Genomic DNA, 20,816 nt, shown 5'->3' with positions numbered 1-20,816 from the left:
AGAAGAGCATTCAACAGAGCAACAATTATTAAGGCTCACAGAATACATTACAGAGGGATTCCGAAATAAACAAGCCACAGGTCTTGTTTTACTAGACGTCGCCAGAGTATTCGACAGAGTATGGCATGAAGGATTAATATATAAGATGAGATGTGCTGGATATTCGATCAAAATATACAAGTTGTTCAGGAATTACCTCAAAAATAGAAGATTTTACGTGAAAGTGGAAGGAGAATGCTCCACAACAAGAGATATATCGGCTGGAGTACCCCAAGGATCAGTACTTGGACCACTTCTGTACAACATATATATTCACGATATTCCAAAGAATCCAAGAACCATGCTAACGTTATATGCTGACCACACAGGTATAGCAACTCGACACCGCAACCCAGAAGTAATAGAAAGAGTTCTACAAGAAACGATTGACGAAACAAATGACTGGTGCATAAAGTGGAAAATCAAGCTCAATGGTCAAAAGAGCCAAGCAATATTACTGCAGAAGAGAAGACTGCGACCCACGACGAATCTTGAAGTTTACAGCGAAGAAATCGACTGGAAAAATGAAGCCATCTGGCACCCCTTCAGATTATAGATTTGAGGAGTGTTTCATTGCACTTCGATCTTAAAGTGTATTGTGTCTCCCATCAAAGCTGTTCATCAAGAAGCCTACAGCTCTTCCTCAAGTTCTAGAGTTCAATTACAGTATCTGGGATAGCTTCAAGAAGTTGTGTTCCTCACTTCTACAAGTTGTCCAAAGCATCTTTTTCGTTGGCTAGCAATGGCGAGGCATACCGTCACCTGCTGCTCCTGAGTTTCCTCCTCACACCCACAGAATCTGCCCTCGTACTTTTCGGCTAGATTCATTCTCATTAGGTGCTTCCAGAGGAGGCAATGCCTTGTAGTTTATCCAGTGAGGAGGTATAGAATATTCTTGCTAAGATCCTGATACTTCTTAGAGCTCGCAAGTTTCGAAGAAACTTCTTGGAATGATCTAACCCAGGAAAATTTCGCCTGAGTTCTTTCCCTTTTCTTTAGGTACCTTCACCCATACCCCCGAAATGTTCTATGCTAATGAAAGGACATTGAGCTCCTTTCTTGGCAAGTTTATTGACCTCTTCATTCTTTTTGATTCTCGAGTGACTGGGAATCCAGACCAAGCAAACCTTGTGGATCTTGCTTGTCGTAGTGACCATTTGGTGCCAGCTCCGAGTACTCCAGCGCCTTGTCGTGTTTTTAAAACCATCTGTGTACCATTTGATGGTATTTATATTGAAAGCTGGGTTTCGGGTCTTCCTATCCTGTTCTGACTTTGCGCGAGAGCGTTCAAATTGTTCTGACGTGACATGGGAATGCAACGTCTCACTCAAATTTTAACGCTTCCGCACCAATACCAAACCTCATGTTAGATCTTAGAATCATGCGCATTTTGATGTATCTGTATCTGTTTGCATCTTGAGGTAGATCAAATACATTTTACGTCTACTTTTTTAGACAAAAAATTGACATAACTATTAAAGATCTTTGAAATATGTCAGATACGAATAATATTCTCGATATAAATTCCACATTAACCCTTTCACTATTTTCGCTGTTATTTCATTATCGATGAATATTTTAAAGCGAAATATTTGGGTCAGATAGTACTCGATACGATCTTCAAAATTAGTTATCGCAACATCCCTCATGCCTATTCAAAATCAAGGTCGTGCTCACCCCTGTTAGGGGGTTGAAGTTACGGAGATGAAGAAAGCACAGTTGTTCCCCCTCAAATCAGAAATTGACGGCTTAAGCGATTTTAATTTTAAAGTCGGAAAGTCCAGGTGTTAAGTTTTCATTGGACCACTCAGTATGTACTTCGTTGATATATGCCAAATTTAAACCGATTGTTCCTAACAACTTGTTTACTCTGTGAAATAAAAATTTTATTGCAGCAAATCTATTCAGTAATAATGTCCTATTTCCAGGATTAAATTCAATTGTTTTCAATTACCCTATACAAAACTATACAATTCGAAAAATTTTGTGAAAAACGATGAACATTTTGACCATCACAGGCCTTTTTCTGGATTGAAATTTATAAAAATTAAATTATATTTTCATAGTTGCGATTGAAGAGTTAGATTAGAGGAATTATTAAAAAACATAATTGGGGTTCTTTTCCGGTCCAAACTGTTACCTGTTATGAAAATTCAATCGTTCTATAAGATCAGGAGGCATCCCATTGATGATCTTTGTTCCTCCAGAATCCGAAATGAGTCTATTAAGGGTCCATGATTGTTAAAGAAAAGAGTAAAAGAATGGTGTTCCCTTCCGTTTTCCTTTCAGGAAAAGTTTTTATGGGGTATTTTGTTTTTACAGCATTTCCATTCTGTCGGAGGAGCCTTTTCAATGAAACTTCATCTCGAAGGATCTTAAACGAAGGTTTCAAGGTTCGTTCAGAGCGTAGCATGAAAAAGTAAAGTTTTCGCACGGATGTGAATACAAATAAATCCTTGGAAATATATTTTCTACAGATTGTCGAGCTTCTGAGGAAGAACGAGACGCTGGGGTGTATCGAAAGGTGAAAATGTTGATTTACCTAGGATATGACGGAAAAGTCAAACAGGATGTACTACGTCGAAGTCCATTCTGGTGAAAATTTAAGCATACTCTTCGCGTAGATGTATGTATAATGAATTAGACGCAAGCGATGTTCGGAAGAATATTTATGCTCTATTGCATTATCTAGTCGAATTTTCTTGAGCTTCTTACTGAAATTGGATCTACTGAAAATTTCAGCACACCCCCTTATAGATTTATGATTCTTTCAGTTACAGAGTTGTTTCAGAATATAAAAATTTAATTCTTCGAGATTCGAACTCTTTGCCAAAAAAGGCTCTAGATTTGAACCTGATTTCTTGATCAATCAAATCGAATATAAATTTTCAATTAATTTCAGTCAGGACTCTAAACATGCTTGTTCGTTATACAGGGAGATTCAATGGGAAATCCGTATATTTTAAAGATATCTCATCCTTTTTTATCAAGATTCAGTGCGATCTAATGATTTTCCACATGGAAATGGAGCTTCAAATGAATTTTTTGCAGTTTTAAAATTGGATTTCCTTGTACTGTCAGGATTGAAGCACCAAATCTTTCGTTAAAATGTTAAGGCAAGGTTATGATAACAATTGGATATAGCAACAATGGATCTACATCACTCATCAAGTTTATCAAATCAAAATTATTTTTGGTTGAGATTTTGTTGGGATCAAAAAAATAAAACCCTCATTATAAGTTATGTTGATTTTAAAAGGTATGAAAATATGCAGTTGCTACCCTAGAGGGAAAACTATGCTGTAAGGTACGGACAATCTCGACGCCCATGGGACCTATGTCATTTCATTTCACCTCTTCATCTCAATTCACTCCCGTGTAGTCCGTACGTACGCCCCTAATGCTCCTCCATTCATGTACCTAACGTTGGAACATAACACCACATACCGACTCCTATTGTACATTGTACCTTTGCAAGTTTCTCTAAAACATCCAACAATTTCTCATATTATAACTTTACATCAGGTTCTGGAGTGGTTATTCTTAATCTCAAAATGAGGAGGTCAAATTTGCCTATCATTAAGGCTTTTGAACAGTTTAACGATATGTCAATGAACCGCCTCTGATTGTTTAGAAAAATAAACTCCTCTGTATGTCTTCAGTAACTATGACAAAGCGATGAATGGTTATGAATGTACCAAAAAAAGTCACAGGTCGTCAAAAAATTCAACAAACGAAAGTTACTCATCACTTTATACAGAGAATTAATAAATCAACTTTTTGCTTTAGTCTTCGAGATAGTATTTGTTTCTTTCAACTTGAAAACTTATTACTTGAATTTGTTAGCCATTCAGATATCAGTCTATGTTATTCAGTTGATATTACCTTGAATTTCATACAAAGACCTTATATTGACTGTCTTGCATATACTAGATTATGTTATTAGTGTTGTATATACTATGCAGCATTTCGGGAAGGTGTTAGTTTTCTGCTTTAATTGGAAAAAAAGTGCATCTGAAATGCATGGAATGCTTGTGGAAGTTTATGGTGACAATGCTCCAACTGATTGATTATGTAGGGAATGCTTCCAATGTTTCAAGAATGCTGATTTCAACGTTCAAGACAAGCTTCTCTTTTGATAGCCAAAAAGACAAAGAATTAGAGGCATTACTCATTGAAGATCTGAGTCAAACGCAAGGGCAGCTTGAAAAATCTTGTCAGCTGACTCAACAAGTAGTTTCCTTACGATGAAATCCATGGGAATAACACAAAAGCAAGGTTATTGAGTGCCTCATGTGAACATGAGACGTTGCAATGCCTCATATGGCAAAACTCATGAATAATATTCAGAAGCGCTGAATTGGCATATTTTACCACATCCGCTGTATTTTACAGACATAATCCTTTCCCATAAATAAAAAATGATTCTCAACTTGGATCGCAAGACCAGGCTTTTTTTCAAGAAAAAATGCGAAAATTACCTGAGAGGTGAAAAAAGGAAGTAGCCAGCGAAGGATAATATCTAGAGTGATCTGTTCATTCATTTCGTTCTGGAACAAATGCATTTTTGACCAGAAGAATGGACACAACTAATTTGTACTAACAAAAAGTGTTTAGAGTATACAGGGCGACAATTTAAAACTAGCCAGATCAATTATGTCGCGAACAGGATGTTTTCAGAGAAAATGCCGAAACAGGTCAATTTTTATTCGGAGGGGGGCATATTTTGAGCAGAATTGTAAGTCGAAATCGCCTCAACCCTAGGTGTGGGAGCTATCACCCCTAAATTGTCAACAGGGAATAGGGGATGAGCTATATCTCAAGTGAAAGATCACTTGAGCCTTTACATGAATACTATGGTTTACAAATTTTTATTGAGTCCTTGAAGTAGTTACAGGAGGTGACAATTTGAAAACTTGCCAGGCCAATTATTTCTCGACAAGGATGTTTTCAAAGAAAAAGCCGGAACAGGTCAATTTTTAAAGGGAGGGTGAACTATTTTGAGTAAAATTGTAAGCCGAAATCTCCTCAAACCTAGGTGTAGTGGCCATCACCCCTAAATTTTTCATAGGGAATAGAGGGTGAGCTAAACCTCAATTGGAAGACAATATGTTCCTCTGCATAATACTATTGTCTTCCAATTGAGGTGTAGCTCGCCCTGTATTCCCTATTAAGAATTTAGGGGTGACAACCCCTACACCTAAGATTGAGGAGATTTTTGCTTACAATTCTGCTAGAAACATGTCCCCCTCCGAATAAAATTGACCTGGCATTTTTTCTGAAAACATCCTTGTAAAGACATAATTGGCCTGGAAAGTTATCAAATTGTCAGACCCTGTAACTACTTCAAAGACTCAATACAAATTTGCAAACCACAATATTCATGTAGAGGGTCAAGTGATCTTTCAATTGAGGTATAGCTCTCCCCATATTGTCTATTGCGAATTTAGGGGTGATAGCTCCTACACCTAGGGTAGAGAGTACTCAGAATATGTCCCCCTACGATAAAAAATTGATCTGTTCCAGCATTTTCTCTGAAATCATTATTGTCGTGACGAAATTCACATAATTGGACTGGCAAGTGTTCAAATTTTCACCCTGTATAGATAATGCAACTTGTTCTTGTTTTGCTTGCAGTATTTCTCATATTTTCCTTGCACACTCAACACTTCATCTTCCAAATGCATTTCAACAATCAACTTTCTCCTGTTTTTTTTTTCTATATAAGTTTTTACTTATTATTTGTATGTTATGAACTATTATAATGTACTGTCGATGTACAAAATCTATCATGAAATTTTAGCTTGTCCAAAACTTTATACAATATGAATAGATGGAGTTATATTGAAACCAATTATTAACTTTCTGAGTTTTTTATATTTCCAAACATACTCCATTGAAAAAAAAATGAGAGTTTGATTAAAATTGATCCTATTTCCCTCCTCCAAGGACGCGTCGTGTTTCTTAACTCCCTTTTTATGTTAACGATTTGTTGTTACATTCAGATCACTTTCCGATTGAATTCCGCTAAAATGTTGATGTCATCTAGAAAGGAAATCAACATTCCTTCTGTTCAGCCTCGGGAAATAAAACAGAATAAGGGGGGAAACAGTAAATAAGGGTATACATTTCAGGATTTGTGTTCGGATGTCTAACACCATCCTTGTCGCTTAGTAATAGAAACGCCGAACTAATATTCAACAAGACTGTGAAGGGATAGAACATGTCGAGACCTAAAGCTATGAAAGAGCAAACGGGAGTCAAAGTAGGAATGAGTTCGTCTATACATGCTGATATCACTAGATTTGCGGTTGTAATTGAAGAACTCTACCACCTCAGGAAGAGGAAACGTAAAAAAGGGGAGGGTGATGCTGGAATGGGATTGAAGTCAGCGATTTTCGTCGGTGTTTACATTTTATGACATTGTTGCCTCAGAGATTGGGCCCAAAACTTAATGATTCATCGTCTTTTTCAGCCACGAGAGAGATGCATTTTCTTCGTGAAATAGTTATGTTCAGATCGAAGATTAGATGAGATCCTTTCTTCAAGTACTATTATCATTATTATTGAGTCCTTAGGGCTTGATCCAGCCATTCAGAACTCCGACGAATGGGATCTTTCGTTCTACTATCCAACTTATTCTATTTTAAGGAGACCATCAATGGTATTAACAAATACGACGACGGCCTGAGGAGCATTGGCCTTTTTAGGATTAGGGGAAATATGGCACGTTTCATACTAGATGGCGCTCGAGTATTACTCGATAATACTCAGAACCTACTACTATATCAAGTTCAAATTGCAGCTAATCAGATTCAAAATGACATTAGTCGAAATCAAATTGGCAACATCAATTTGAAACTTCAATTAATCAATTGTCAAGTTCAAGTTCAGACTGGCATTTATCCATTTCAAATTGACAATAATATCCAAACAACAGTGAACACTAATAAATTTTGATTCTGAAACACAAAGAGGGTTTGAATTAATCTCTTTTTATGATAATTCAATACATAATTATGGTTTCCATTTCAGAAGTTATGTAGAAAAAAATTGAGGTCCTAGTTATAGGTTGTTGGTTGTTTTATTCAGGGTGTCTGTAAACAAATGCGAAGGACTTAGCAAGATGATTTCTCGATGAAAATATGCAGGGGTAGTTTCTATAAAGTTTTTTAGAAATCGACCTCCCTTCCAAAATACAGCCTTTGGAAGGCACGACGAGTTGACAGTTTTTAATTTTTTTTACGGGTTCTTAAAAACATAAAAAGTCATAAAACTATACATAATATGAAGCACTTGGTAGATGTTACACATACAATTTTCTCATAACTTTATTATTAGGGTTGAAAAAAACAACCCCTTATGATTTTCCTTCAAAAATTGTTTTCGTGGGATGGATTTTCGAAAAATAATATTCTCTTATTTATTCAATTCTGGAAAAAAAAGGCTTCTGCAGAATTTTGATGAGGTGGATACATTTCTCGGAATAAATGAAAACCTACAAGCAGTTCTTTCACTGTTTATTGCATTTCATCGTATATAAGTGTTCCATGGAATGACTACCTCCCGCTAAAATGCATGCATCAATTCTCTGCCTCCTAGACCTTCGATCGTATACTGCTTGTAAGTTTTTATTTATTCCGAGAAAAGACTCGACTGTATCGAAATTTTGCAAGAGATTTTTTTTCTCCAGAATTGCATTGGAAATCATCAGAAGATTTTATTTTTCTAATATCTATTCCACGAAAACAATTTTTGAGGGTTGTTATTTTCAACCCTTAATAATAAAGTTATGAGATCTAAAAAAAATTGTGTGAGTAACATCCACTCAGTGCTTCATGTTATGTATAGTTATATGACTCAGTGTTTTTTAGAACCCGTAAAAAAAATTAAAAACTGTCAACTCGTCATCGCCTCCCAATGGCTGTATCTTGGAAGAGAGGTCGATTTTGAAACAATTTATAGGAACTACACCTGCCTATTTTCATCGAGGAATCATCACCTTAAGTCCTTCGCATTTGTTTACAGACATCCTGTATAGTCGTAAGAATAGACATAAAAAATTTCGACCTTCCCCATATATTCGGCACAGCTTTCAAATTGAAAATATCAACTTAATTTGCAGAATACGAAAGATGAAAAAATTCTGTCCATCGCATCATTCTGCCCTCGCGATCACATTCAAATCTATGAATATCAAACATGGGCAAATATAATTTCTATGATCCCATAATTTTTTTTTATTCAAATTTCCAGGTCGAATTATAATACAGTTCGGTGAATCACGATAGGTTTGTTCCACAGCATCAATGGAACTGATTAATTTATTCGGTGCCTCTTTGAAAGCATGTTACCTGATTTGTGCACGCAATATTGAATGTAGATATAATATCACATTTTATACTGACAAACTGAGACAAATTCAATATTGCCGTAGCTCATCGACCGGTTCATAAACGGCCATGGAAAGGGGTAAATTCACATGATTCATCATTTATTCATTTCATGATTCGGGCATTCGATGTATAACCATGAATTCCAGCAAATCGAACATATTTTTTCGCTTATCGGATAGAATTATAAATTATTGACGAACCTGATCAACACCCCATATTGATTGAACTCATTTAATTCCAGCCTGAGCACTGAGATAATGAATCTGTCTACAGTCCATATACTTTCATAAAAGCAGTCGGTTGGCAAGAAGCAAAGAAAACATGTAGGGAACTGCTATTTTGAATTGAAATCTGCTCATTCTGATAGTAACTCTGTTTTATCTTAATCTGAACTACTTATATTTTAGCTACATCCTTCCACAATCAGTAAACAGTGAGTGAATAGGATGACATGATGAAGATGGTAGAAGTTGAGGATTTGGTTCTCAGAGAAGATCTGCAATGATGAATTTGGAATTAAATTTGAAAACTGGATATCCAAGAGGATAAACTTCACTAACTACTCTGAAGCATCTGCATCGATGAATAATCCAATTTTCTTTCATAGAAAAAATAAATTTACTTGGACACTGATCTCTTGTATTTTCCATGCAAATAACTAGATAGGAAATAACTTTAATCAGTTCATAAAAACGTTAATTATGAGTAACACATATTTTGGAATTCATTTTTCCTCTGTGCAAAATACGTAATTTCTTTTTGACAAGTTAAAGCTTGTTACATAGAAGTGAATGGTTTATAGATGGAATATTTTTTGATTGTGTAAAATTTTTTGAGGAAAATTCAGATATGTCAAACGATTGCGCTTTTACCATTTTGTGAAATAAATATTCAAATTACTATTATCGCAGGAGCATTTTCTACAAACAGTTTTTCTTCATTCCTTATATTTAAGGTACTGGGAAATAAAGCTCATAATAATGATTCAAAAATTTCCAATATATGTTTGGGATATATGCAGATTTGGATAGAATACAATTTGGTGAAAAAGTCAATATCCTCTAAGTGGAGATTTTGTTAGTCCTAAAAAAATTGGAAAATTCCTGAGAACAAAGTTCAACTGACACAGAATCAGAGTTTTTCGGATGAATTTTCATAGTTTAACACGAATATATTTTATCAATTGGGGCACAAATTGAAAACTGAATAATTTTTCGAAGCAAAAATATTAACAGATTATACATGAATTTTTAGAGTAGTCGATATATATTTTAATCCGATTCGAATTCCAGTGATGATTGCTACTCATGACTTTTTCATTTTGTTTTTCCTATCCATCGAAATTCAGAGATTAACAGGAAATTATCCTGGAAATATTCAACGATAATATTCTATTTCCTGAGAACGAAACTTTTGTTTGGCTAGCATACTGTTATTATTTTACACGAATTAAAATTATTTATTTTATTCAATATCGATTATTATAAAGTCAGGAAACAATAATAAATTCCTACGTTCTCTATGATTGCAGAAGAATAGAAATATGAACAGGGTGGCTCTTCAACTTATCCATTAATTTGTGTAGATTTCTGACTGTGAATTTTTTTTTTAGAACCCTTCAGATCTGTACTTGGTGAAATAATGCATGTTGTTGGAATTTAAGTCAGAACTTCACCATTTTGCTAATGTTTGTCAAAAAATCACTGTTCAGGTTGAACTAAGAAGAAAATGATATAATTTCCAACAAATAAGAAAGAAGAACATACAGTTCATACGTACACGAACATTTTTTGGACATGATGATAACTTTATGAATATTTTCGACATCTACACATGAAAGAACTCTTTTATAGAATGAGTACGAGAATGGATCAAATCGGTTAGTGACATTCAAAAATTTTGGACACAACCCCCAAAATTCCACCATAATCTCAGATTAGATAACCTGAATTTCGAAATATGTTTAAACATTGACGATATAAGGTTACTCGCTTATACTACCGTTTAGATCTCTTTCAGATTTCTGATTGATGTTATCATTTCGATGCTTATCTTGACGAAGAATTCCGTAAAGAATAAGGAATACACCATCAACTTTGAAACACGTAGGAATTCATTTCTATTTCAACTGGTTCTCATTCAGACCCAAATGTTAACTTCCCAGTGAGTTATGTTATTCAGTTAGGCTGCTATCTTGATTTCATTGTGAGTGGAATATCTGAATTCATGGTAAATTTGCAACTATAGGCATGTTTCCATTTAGATTCTGCACTCACGCCGTATTGATTATATAAATTGTATATCGAGTTTTAAATAGTTTATTCAATAACACGTAAAATATTTGTAATGGCTTATCCATGTATTGAATAAAAGCGCAAGATTTTAATTGTCCGCCATTGTGGCTCATATTAGGTATCACACATCGTACATTGATTTTGTCATGGCAGATACATTGGTGTCAATTTGCAGTGGGGAAATATGAAGAGTTATGCGATAAGAAAGACAGCACTTGCTTTCCCATTTGATACTTGATCTTGATACTACCAGATTTGGCCGCCGAGGTATTCTTCTCGAGTCTCCATTATAACTGGGGATCAAAGACCCCACTGTGACCTGTCTAACGCTGCTTGTTCCCAATGTTATTGTTATGATTAGCATTAACTGATTTCAGGGATTGATGTAGTTTATTCTTAAACCGCTTGTACTGGCCTCCTCGTTTCTGGGCTCCCTATGTGAATTCGCCATACAGAGCTATTTTGGGGAGTCTTGTGTCTTGCATCCTCAGAATGTGGCCGCTCCATCTGAGTCGGGCCCTCGTTACTTGAGTCTCAATTGTTGTACAACTCGCGCGTTGAAAGACTTTTACATTTGAAACTTTGTGGAACCATCTGATGTGCATTATTTGTCTCAGATGACGTTTTTCAAGATGTTTGATATGTCGCCTGTAGAGCGTCCAAAAGAAGCGTTGGGAGCACCACTGCTTTGTTTACAGCTGTCTTGGTCTTCAGATTGAGGTGGTGATTTCGAAACACTCTGTCCTTTAGCTTCCAGAATGCCCGTGATGCCGAGTTGATACGGTTGTGCATTTCCATGCCTAGGTTAGCCCTAGTATTTATGAAGCTTGCCAAGTATTTTAACTGCTCGACCTGTTCTAGAGTTTCATTCTTCAGGCTGATATCTCTTTGAAGGCTTCTGGCGGACTTACCAGGATTTTGGTTCTGTCGATATTTAGTCTAAGGCCTTAAGCTTCGTATATATATTTAAAGGTGTCCAAAATTATCTATAGATCCTCTGAGCTGCTAGCGATAAGTGCGCAGTCGTCTGCATATTGAAGTTCCTGATAAACTTCGTACGGGTTTCTGTTCTGAGGCGTTTCGGGTTAAACAGGCCTCCATCAAATCTGAATCTTATTCCAACACCTCTTACAGGCATACTCATGTCAGCAATTATCGAGACAGTTATGGCGAAAATATTGAACAGTAAAGGTGCTAACACGCAACCTTCTTTTATTCCAGAGTTGGTTAAGAAATAGTTGATTGTAGAGCCATTGTGCTGTATTCTAACGGTGTTGTTGGTATGGAGGCTTTTCCACACTGCTAAGAATTTTTCGGGTACTCCAAGGCGTCCCATGATTTTCCATTGCGCTCTCCGATACACCGAGTCGAAGGACTTACTTAAATCGAAGTAGGCTGTATAGTTCCTAGATTGTTGTTCACGGGCCTTTTCTTGCAGCTGTCGCAGTGTAAAAATTAAGTCCATTGTACCTCGATTTGGTCGAAAGCCGCACTGGGATTATTATAATAGTTTTTTTAAGAGTGGTATAAGAGTAACTAGCTTCAAACATAACATATTTAACCACAGAACCCTAAATATAAGAATAACTACTTCCGTAATAATCCAGAGAAACCGCTGTGGCAAAAGAATTAGTTATCTGTATGCGGAATATCCGGAAATAAATTATTATATGTTCTAAGTTGTCAGAAGTTGAATTGTTTTATTTTTCAGTTGCCAACATTGCGTCGCGAAAATGGCGTAGCGTTTCAATTCCTCCGAAAATGTTCCAAAATTATTTTCCCCTCTTTATATTGGAAACATTTTTATATGCATTTCGAGACTACCATTTGAAGCGCCTTCTCGCGAAGAGTACGTACGTTCCGAATCTGAATAATCTGCACTTCGACAAATATAAATCGAATCCGATAATGCTTGATGAAACGCAAATCGGCTCTCGGGGAGAACCCTTTTCCCATATTTCCTCGAAAGTCTCTTCCTTGATTCCCATTAAAAGGACGGAATTTTTCCTGCAATATGTATGAGAGTTGTTTCATCTGGCGTTGTGATAATAACCCTGCATGATGGCTCCATTTGTTCAATATGTTGCTGGTTTCTAGTCGCTAAACGTATCATGGCGAAATTTGCAGCAATAGTAGCGAAATCGAAGTATTGAGCACTGGATGTGGCGTAGATTTCCTCTGGGAAGAATTCTCTTGTCCGGCCGTAGATTTATGGATATCCGCTCACTGTTCGGAAATGTATGTAGTTTTGGGGCATCAGTAGGAATGATAAGTTGGATAAGTATAGAGAAAATTCAAACGGAAAACTATGTATTGCATGAATTTGTGGGAGCTCTAGACTAACGAATAATTGAGAAAGTGAAGAACAATACATCTCTTTTACACTTCTTCTAATTTCGAGGAAAACATTCACTTTCATAAAAGCACACTGTATAGTACGGAAATGTGAGGTTATGATGCTTGTCAGAACATTTTTGGGTTTTAAATCAGCGTTATGTTGTCTCTCCTATACTCCATTCATTTTATTTTAGCACTCGGTTGGCCATGGAAATTTGAAACATTTCACTCTGTATAGTACGAAAATGTGGGGTTATGAAGCTTGTCAAAACATTTTTTGGTTTCAAATCAACGCTATGTTGCCCGTTCAACGTAAAAGTTTCTGTTATTACGTATTTTATCACAATGTCGAATCTCTTCGGAAAATATGTTGCGAACATAATTGAAGTTTATACAATATGATTGAACGCATACCAAATCCAGTTATTTGCATGAAAAATACAAGAGATCAGCATAATATCATAATATGCACTAGCTTGAGGAGAGTTAATGTTCGTTATATTCTTTGCCTAAAATTTGAATCCGTTACATCAGTTGTAGATTTCAAAAATATTAACCCGAAGATGGAATGCATATGATGAAGTGGTTGGGAATGGGTATCTCCCGAAGGAATTAACAGATAATAACAAGAATGTTAAATTTTTCAACAAAATCTTCTTGCATCAATGTAAGTGAAGTCAAGATGAACTTCATCTTTGAACAAAAATTTCACATGAATAAGCAATTAACAGGACAACTGGCGCGTATTTGTGGCTGTTCATCTTAATATATCGATATAATAATGATATTTAGGTATTTATTGGTACCTTAAGACAATTACAATGTATAGGACAAGTCAAATGAAAAATAAAAAAATCACTATTCGGGAACTTATTCTACGATGGCATTAATCGAAAATCCTGTAGTAAACTATTCGCAATTATTCACTCAAACATAAAATTCTCAAATGCCACTACTTTTTTGGGTCTCCCAATAGAGGGAAATTCTTTGTCATCCTCTTCATCCACAATTTTTCTGATTGTGGAAATATTCAGCTGAAATATAAGTCGTTTAGATTCAGATAAAACATTATATAAATTCTCTTACATTGAATATTTTCGCTACCATCTGACGTATTGTGGATTTTAGAATATCAGGGTATAACTTTTCGAATGAGCAGACCTGAATTCTAAACAGCACTCCCTGAAACCCTGTCTCTTTTTTCAATCACTTTCGGCGTTTTCGTCATAAAAATTGATATTAGTTGTGGCAACGGCGTTATGACATTAACGAAATTTCATGAGTGCCAACCCTACTCCGTTCTAGTTACAAAAACTTGAGAAAATTATTTCATGGCTAACCGACTGCCAAAATAAATGTGAATGGAGTATACGTAGAAGTCTCAGTAATAACGTATTTCTCACAATGTGAATTTATTTGAAAAAAATTCATTCGAAAATCTGTGATGAACATAATTAACGTTTATACGAATTGATTCATTTTTACATTTTGTCCATATGTTTGAAACCGCCCTATTGTTCGAACAGGAAGAGAATTTATGTTCTTGTTATAGAAGTTTTTGAAAAACCCCCAGGCTATTTCAGTAGGATTATACTGACAATTATATGGGGTAATCTAAGAACATCATGCCCATGCTCTTTCAAAAGCTCATCATCTTGTCTTCTAGGTCGAAAGGGTAGTATTTAATGCCAGAAATCTCAGTTAAAGCTGGAATAAGTTAATAAATAACCTAGTTTTCAAATATTCCACTGGTCATTGCACTGTGATAGTGATAGTCTCGGTCATTATTTGCTTAATTTAAAATTAAACTACACCCCTCTAAAAATCCAAAATTATTAATAATACTTACTTATTTCATTCCATCTACATCCACCTTCCAATTCAATTTTAAATTTTTGGAGGTCTTTCTATTCCATTTTCCAATAGAACTCATCAAACAAACAGAATTTTCAAAATTGAAAATATGCGTTGAAAGAAATGATTCATAAATCTTTTTTGATTCTTATTTTGAAAATAAATAATAGTTACCTAAAAAAGTAAAATACGACATTGTGCATGAATGGACTTTCTGTAAATTCAATCGATAAAATCTAATAGATTGAAAAAATATTCATAGATATCCTTTTTGTCCATCAAATGCCATTTCAGCACTTCCAATAAAACACAATAATAATTTTTTATTCATTTTTAAAAACGCATTAGGTGTAGGTAATACATCTTCTACAGCAAAGGTCGAAAAAATATTGTTACAGATTTCCATATCATAGGCGTCTATTGTGAGAATAACATTAAAAAACAATAAAAGCTAATACTTTGAGAACAACCATGATAATTGAGAATGTTTCCAAGAACTCTTCTCATATCGATGCAAAACCTTCGGAACACAAACACTTCGTGAGGTTATTCTCATAATTTCCATCTCCCCCAATCCCTCATTATATTATCGATAACTTCTTTGTTCCAGCAATTATCGAAGAATATTCTCCTTTGGATGAATGGTTATTTCGATCAGAAGTGGCGTTCAAGTGGTACACTCATAATAAATACGGGGAAGAATAGTCAAGGATGCTGGTAATTAGACATTTTCGACTTTCGAGAAGCCCACTTGAGTTACATTATTCCTGTTGAAGGCCTCGAACCAGTTTAGGAAAACTGTAGCGTAATAGATAATGGCAACGAGGGAGGATTCTTTCCCCTATTCGTTTGAGTGATTATTAAGTTGCCAGCTTGATATAAGAGGTTCCTCAAACTTTTTATATTCCTGTTCGGAGGAAACGTATTGTTAGGGAATACGTTAAAAATGCACTCAATCAGCCACCTCTGATCTGAATGACTTTTTTGTAGACTTTTCTTCATGGAAAAATGAATAGAAGTTAATATCGAGTTGAAGCATCTAAAGAAAGAGTTGTTGCAAAGTTGATTCCTACCTTTGATCATTGTCATATCTTCAACTAAATTCGTTATTTAGATTTCGTCATACGATTGAACCTATTCCTTTATAAGCACTCCCGCACTACAAAATGTTTAAGCCTACGTTAGCGTTATTGGCTCTTCAAATTGGCGGTGTTCATTGTTGATAATTTCGTTTTCCATCGGAAATTGTTCATGTGGGATTGAATGAGACGTACATAAATAGTGAGTTTTTCTCGATCATTGTCCAGTTCTGAGTGATAATTAACAGTATTTATCTCGAAGACTGATTCATCACAGGACATAAAATAATCTGTTGATAACACTCGATCTCCCGAATATAAGGGTTTCCACACAGGTGAATTCCATCATTAAGATTTGTCCCACAAACCACAGTTATCATAATCCCATAGATAGAGCTTGAAGAGAAGTCAATAGACGTGACTTACAGCGGGTTTCATGAAACTTTGATTGTCCGATCAACAATTTGACAGTCACTCGATTTGTAAAACGAAATCACTGAAAATTTTTCATTCCAGAATTATATTGAAAACTTAGCAATTGAGAATACTGCAATACGTATAAATATAATAATTTGATGATATTCTGAATGATCATGACTGAATTATCGAAAACGAATTGACATTTATCGTTCAATCAAGCGTTGATTCGCCGATCAAGCTTTATGAAACCCAGGATTAGATTTTTGGCAAATGTCTACATATTTGACTTAAAGAACTATTTTTCTAAGGGAGAATAATAGATGATTTATCATTATTCTATTATTGGTTGATTTTTTTTAAGATTCTTCATGAAATTATTTTTCGGTGAATTTGTATATTTTTACATTGTAAAATGGATTGTACCGTTCGACTAAATAAAGAAATAAATAAATAAATAGATGAATATATAAATAAATAAATTAATAATTATGTTGATAAGTATTTAGTATTCTATCTTTCACTTTAGTGATCTATCCTTCTTAGTAGGAGGACAAGAGTTTGGTGAGCTTTATGCTGAAATTGTCAATAGCAGAATATACAGTGCGAATCTGTAGCTGTAGAATTCAATAAATAAAAGATATTAAAGTTTTTTTATTTAAATATGCTCCTACTGCTCCGAGTTTTGAATGGAAATTCAAAGGTGTACCAAGTTCGAGGGCCTATTAGACGTTTCTGGAAAACTGGACCTATTTGAAATTGAAAATTTGGATTATGATATTGTTCGACATTATCTACTGAGCAAAAAAATTTTTTTTTACTTTTTCTTTTCTGATATGATTTGAACAGAAATATATTCGAAATTGAAAACTCTATTATATCAGAAACGAAAAAATAGAAAAAAAAAATTATTTCCATTTCCTGTATAACTGAAAGTGCTCACACTTCAAGAATATTTTAGCTCAGTAGATAATGTCGAACAATATCATAATCCCAATTTTCAGATTTCAAATAGGTCCAGTTCTCCAGAAACGTCTAATAGGCCCTCGAACTTGGTACACCCAGTATACAGGGTGATTCATAACTATTGGGACATAGGCTAAGGGCAGATTGTTTGGACCAAAATATGGCGATAGGACCAAATATACCTCAATAATATATTGCTGTAGAAAAAGATAGAGGGCGTTAAAGTTGAATTTTTTTGTTCGTTTTTTGCTAATAATTTCACTGTATATTTTTTCATCCGTTTTTAAGAAAAACACAATTGAACAATTCAGAGCATCGGAAGGGGATTTGAAGTAACGATTTATTTATTTTATTTATTTATTTCGACGATAAAGAATAATAAAAAACAATGTAACATAAAAAGAATGAACTTAAATTAAATGTTCTACGTGACCTCCTCCGACTTCTATGCCTTTTCTAATTCTTTTAATAAAGGACTTTCGAACTTCGAAGGAAATATTATATTATTCTGTCCCCTTATAAAAAATTCAACTTTAACGCCCTCTATCTTTTTCCACAGCAATATTTTATTGAGGTATATTTGGTCCTATCGCCATATTTTGGTCCAAACAATTTGCCCTTAGCCTATGTCCCAATAGTTATGAATCACACTGTATACTAGGTGTTAAATTTCAAAAAAAGGAAGTGGGTGGCGAAGGACCATTTACTAGCACTCTATAAAAAGGAACCTATTGATTCACTTTGTATATCTGGGCTAGGACTTAACATAGTGAAATCTCGCGACTGCTGGATTTCAAGCGTTATTGGTATGTTGTATAACGATTCAAATGAAGAAGGATTTCACTCGCATCGTCACATTTTTCAGTTCAGGCTTGATTTCGCGTTTCGCCATTCGGATATCAACTTCGTGATAAACCTGCTCGTACGAGGATGCCACTCCGTCAGAATCTATTTTTTATTTACGGAGTCGGCAAACAGACCATCGAACTCCAATAAAAACTGCTTCGACACAATAGCTGAATGCAGCTAGCCGGCTCGTGGAAATAACTGCTCCGATGAGAATTCATACCCAGCAGCAATTTCACACGTAATGAATGGTGCTACTATTGTCACGCAAGTCCGGCTATATTGGCTGTCGCATCACAAATATTTGAGTTCTTTGACGGAAGGAAGGCGCATACTATTGAAGGAAAAACGGCAAGATAAGAGTTCAGGGTGGGAGGAATCATCTCAACAGATCTTATGGTGAGTTATACTAAGAACCAATACCTAAGAAAAGGACAAATCTCATGGCGAACACATGCACGCCATCTGTCAATTTGTTGGACCCCTTCATAGGTATTAGTTCTTAGTAACTCTGCATAAACTCATCATTATGCAGGGTTGGGCATAAGTCTGAAATCTAATATAATATATGAAATATAATAAACGCGAAAGTTTGTATAGATGTGTGGAAGTTTGTTAGTCTTTCACACAGAACTTACTGGATGAATTTCAATGAAATTGCCACACTTACGTACCTCATGAATCAGAAGAGGATATTATTCAATTTTATTCAAGAAGAATATTATTCAATCTCAAATGATTATATATGTATATATAATATTATATGAGATGACAAACACACCGATATTTCATAAACAAGCCGGGAATGAAACTGTTTATATCAGGCTTTTATGGCTCTCCTATAGTAAGTATAAGTCCCAAATTAGGTGATTTTCGATTTATTTTCCATATTTATGTTCTGAAATCGTATATCAGATGGAATTTTTCGGTTACTTACGAGGATGTATTGATATCTAGTTAGCCTATACCAGTTCTATGCAAAATATTGCGTTACCATAGCAACGAACAATAACTCATTAGAAGTATCAGTGTGAAGTTTGAGGTCAAAAATGTAAACCAGAGTTATGCAATACATTAAAAGAAAGAAGATGTCCAACGAAATTGCGAAAATCGAAAAATTGAAGTATCGAGCCATCACCAAGTACCTGTATTTAAAAGGGTTAAGAGGTAAGCAGATTTACGAAGATATGCTTAAAAAATTTGATGATCAATGTCCTTCGTATGCGATCGTGAAAAATTGGACTGCAAGCTTCAAAAGAGGTATTTTTTCCATTGAAGATGATGACTGATCGGGAAGGCCAGTTACTGTGTCAGACCCCGAAAATATCGATGCAGTTCATGACATGATTTTATCAGACCGTCGAATTGGGCTAAAACGGTTATCTGAAGTATTGAATATTTCATACGAACGCGTTCATCATATAGTACACGTCAATTTGGAGAAAAATGAGAAAAATTGCTGCAAAATGGATCCCCAAATGTTTGAATGTTGACCAAAAGCGTAGAAGCATCGCGTTCGATCTGTGCTCGATTTGAGAACAATGTAGACTACTTAAACCGAATTGTTACTATGGATGAGACTTGGGTACATTTCTACGATCCATAAACAAAGCAACAATCGATGGAATGGTGACATTCTGGTTATCCAAGACTTAAGAAGTTTCGTGTCCAAAAATCTGCTAGAAAAGTTCTTGCTTCAGTTTTTTGGGATTGCCATGGAGTAATCATGACTGATTTCTTGGATGAGGGTAGAACAATAACCGGAGATTACTATTTGACATAACTGACCTCTCTACGGGAAAAAATTAAAGAGAAAAGACGAGGAAAGCTATCCAAAGGTGTTTCGTTTAGCAGGACAACGCCACTGCACTCAAATCTCATGTGGTCATGCTAAAAATTCGTGATTTAGATTTTACTTTTTACTAGCCCCTTATTCACCAGATTTGGCTCCATCCGACTATCATATCTTTCCTCAACTGAAAAAAAGTTTAAAAGGTTGTTAATTTTCTTCCAACGAGGAGGTTATAAAAGCTGTGGAGGTCTGGTTTGCAGAGCAAGAAGAAACATTTTTTTTTCGAAGGTCTAGAGGCGTTGCAGGTTCGCTGTAATAAATGTATCCAATTAGGAGGAGAATACGTTGGAGTAACAAAATATTTTGACATTGAAATTTTGTTTGGTTCAATAGTAGGCTATAGTAGGCTAAGAATTTTTCAATATATCCTCGTATTAGATTCGGTTATCTGATGGATCGAAAATCTCCATCTGAAAACTGCATCGCATTTACGAAGACTGTGAAATGGACATATCCCCTAGGGAAAAAGTTCAATATTCGAAGTAACAATTTAATAGGATATTGGAACGTATCGGTAGTTAGAAACTGTGATATAGCCCATTCGGGAGCGTTTGGAGGTAATGGATGCGGAATCTTACGTATGAAATCTGAGTTTTCCTAGCAGCAGTACCCAATAAACTCTCTCTTCACTTCACAAACCATCTTCAAGGGATGCATAAAAGTTTATGTCTTGATGGATTGGAGTATTCATTGAGTAGCATAAAAATTGGAGCTACCTTTGAGATATGAACAACGT

At 35.2% G+C, this 20,816-nt stretch overlaps 1 protein-coding gene across 2 annotated transcripts in view; it reads right to left on the bottom strand.

Annotated features, from left to right (window-relative positions):
* Positions 1–20,816, bottom strand: part of LOC123310112 (lachesin-like) — a 137,371-nt gene that overhangs the window by 109,004 nt on the left and 7,551 nt on the right. The window contains exons 1-2 of one of the 2 annotated variants that reach the window (XM_044893500.1): positions 16,065–16,163; positions 15,994–16,024 (exon numbers count right to left, since the gene is read on the bottom strand). The exons of the other annotated variant lie outside the window; for it this stretch is intronic. Of the exons in view, the coding sequence (XP_044749435.1) occupies positions 15,994–16,009 (16 nt within the window). The 5' untranslated portion in view covers positions 16,010–16,024; positions 16,065–16,163. Of the gene's footprint in view, positions 1–15,993; positions 16,025–16,064; positions 16,164–20,816 lie in introns of those variants that run through there. 2 annotated transcript variants of the gene reach the window in all.

The sequence above is a fragment of the Coccinella septempunctata genome, chromosome 3, assembly GCF_907165205.1.
Source record: "Coccinella septempunctata chromosome 3, icCocSept1.1, whole genome shotgun sequence".
Lineage (NCBI taxonomy): Eukaryota > Metazoa > Arthropoda > Insecta > Coleoptera > Coccinellidae > Coccinella > Coccinella septempunctata.
The sequence above is the reverse complement of the archived record's forward strand: the minus strand, read 5'-3'. Positions and strand labels throughout refer to the sequence as shown.